At 41.2% G+C, this 1,716-nt stretch overlaps 1 protein-coding gene across 1 annotated transcript in view; it reads right to left on the bottom strand.

The window, feature by feature from the left end:
- Positions 1 to 6: 6 nt before the first annotated feature.
- CRYZ (crystallin zeta) overlaps positions 7 to 1,716 on the bottom strand; it is a gene marked incomplete at its 3' end in the record, with an annotated part of 21,406 nt that continues 19,696 nt past the window's right edge. The window contains exon 7 of the mRNA XM_023509885.1: positions 7 to 138. Within this exon, the coding sequence (XP_023365653.1) occupies positions 7 to 138 (132 nt within the window). The remainder of the gene's footprint in view (positions 139 to 1,716) is intronic.

Below are 1,716 nucleotides of genomic sequence, written 5' to 3'. Positions count from 1 at the left end.
TGGGTTTATTTCAATAGTTCCCCTGTTGCCAACAACCATTACTCGTCCCCCATAAGACAGAAGATTCAAATCCTTGCTAAGATTTACATTAGCCAACATTTCGATAATCACATCAATTCCTTTCTCACCGACAAACTTCTATATAATAAAAGAGAATGTAGAGGGAGACGACAGGTGAAGAACTATAAAATAGCTCTTACATGTAGCAGGTGCTGTGGAAATGTGTTTCAAATGACACAGAAGATGCTGTATTTTTAAGATCAACAATGCAAATTTTAAAATGACCTAATTACATGACGATGATGTAATTCTAAGACACCAGCCACAACATCTACGATGATAAAGATTTGTACAAAATGAATTGCTGTGATGAAAGAAAACTTGCTTGGAATTTTCAGGTGCTAGAGTCCACTGCAGGATGAAAACACTTTTCCTTAGCTCAAAATTTTCTGTCTTCAAAATGAACTTTCATAAAGAAGCAAAAAACAAATCAAAAATCCAAAACCCCCAGGGATACTCATTTTTATTACAAAAACAAAAAGCAAAAGAAAGCATTATATAATTCATCCTCGCAACCGAAACACTTGTGCCCCTTTAATATTCTGAAATAAAAGTTTTTTTAAAAAAAATCATTGCTGTTTGGTTTTACAGCAGTTTTTTTTTGGGGGGGTGGTGGTGCTGGTTTTGTTCTAAATGGCTTACAAATTTGCCTGAAACACTAATTCCTTCCTTTGGGGCTTTTAGATGTTTCCTATCACCCAAAATTTGCTCTTCAAAAAGCATACACATATAATATCAAAATGAATCTACATTATATTCATTTTATTTTAACCAAAAAAAAAAAGAAGAAGAAGAAGAATACCCGTGCCAAGGATCATGGCTGGGTACCAGGAACGCAAAGATAAACACACAGACCTCAAAACAAAGCTGCAGAGAAAGACAGAGAATATGAAAATCTGATGGACAGCAAAGGTCAGACCAAGTTCTGCAGAGGTGATAACCTGGACACTGGGCGAGGAATAATAATTTCCTATGTGAAAAGGGAAGGAACATGAGCAAGAGAGGCTGGATATGAGGCTGTCGGTAGAGATGGAAGCAACAGAAGAGTGAGGCTGTGAGAGGGAGAGCCCAGGGCGGGCGACAGGGGAGCTGGAGTGAAACCGGCGAGGAGGGGCTGCAGGGTGGTGGGTGAAGGAGAACGGTCAGGGGGCGGAAGTACAGCGATGCAGGAAGGCAGGGCTGAAGGACCTGGCCTCTTCCTCTGCATTTCCCGTCTTCCTTCATGTGGAGGCAAAGGAGGCAAAAACGGCCCTCCTTACTGAGCTCCGTTTTAATTATTTCTCAAGACATTTTTCCTTTTTTTTTTTTTTTTTTTAAGAAAGGAACCCAACAACTCTGGACACAGTAAAAAGGATAGAAAGAGATATTAGCCAGATTATCAGTAAAGGTCAGGGCTGGAAAATTTCAGTCCTAAATGAAGTCACAGTGGTGAAAGGAACAGAGTGGAAGAGGCGCGTCTGAAAGGTGTGTCCCGATGACACTGAGGGAATGGAGCACCCACCGTGCCAGGCAGGAGAGAACCGCGACCAAAGGACAGGAACAGAAAACGAAACAAGGAAACAGACGGGGTGGCAACGTCTAATGAGCTCATGGCATGAAGAAACTCAGCTCAAAACTAGGTTTAGAAACCAATGCACAGGAGACTTGACAGGAGGA

The sequence above is a fragment of the Otolemur garnettii genome, unplaced genomic scaffold, assembly GCF_000181295.1.
Source record: "Otolemur garnettii isolate 467f Iridium unplaced genomic scaffold, OtoGar3 scaffold00010, whole genome shotgun sequence".
Classification (NCBI taxonomy): domain Eukaryota; kingdom Metazoa; phylum Chordata; class Mammalia; order Primates; family Galagidae; genus Otolemur; species Otolemur garnettii.
Note: the sequence above shows the minus strand (reverse complement) of the source record. Positions and strands in the feature narration are given on the sequence as shown.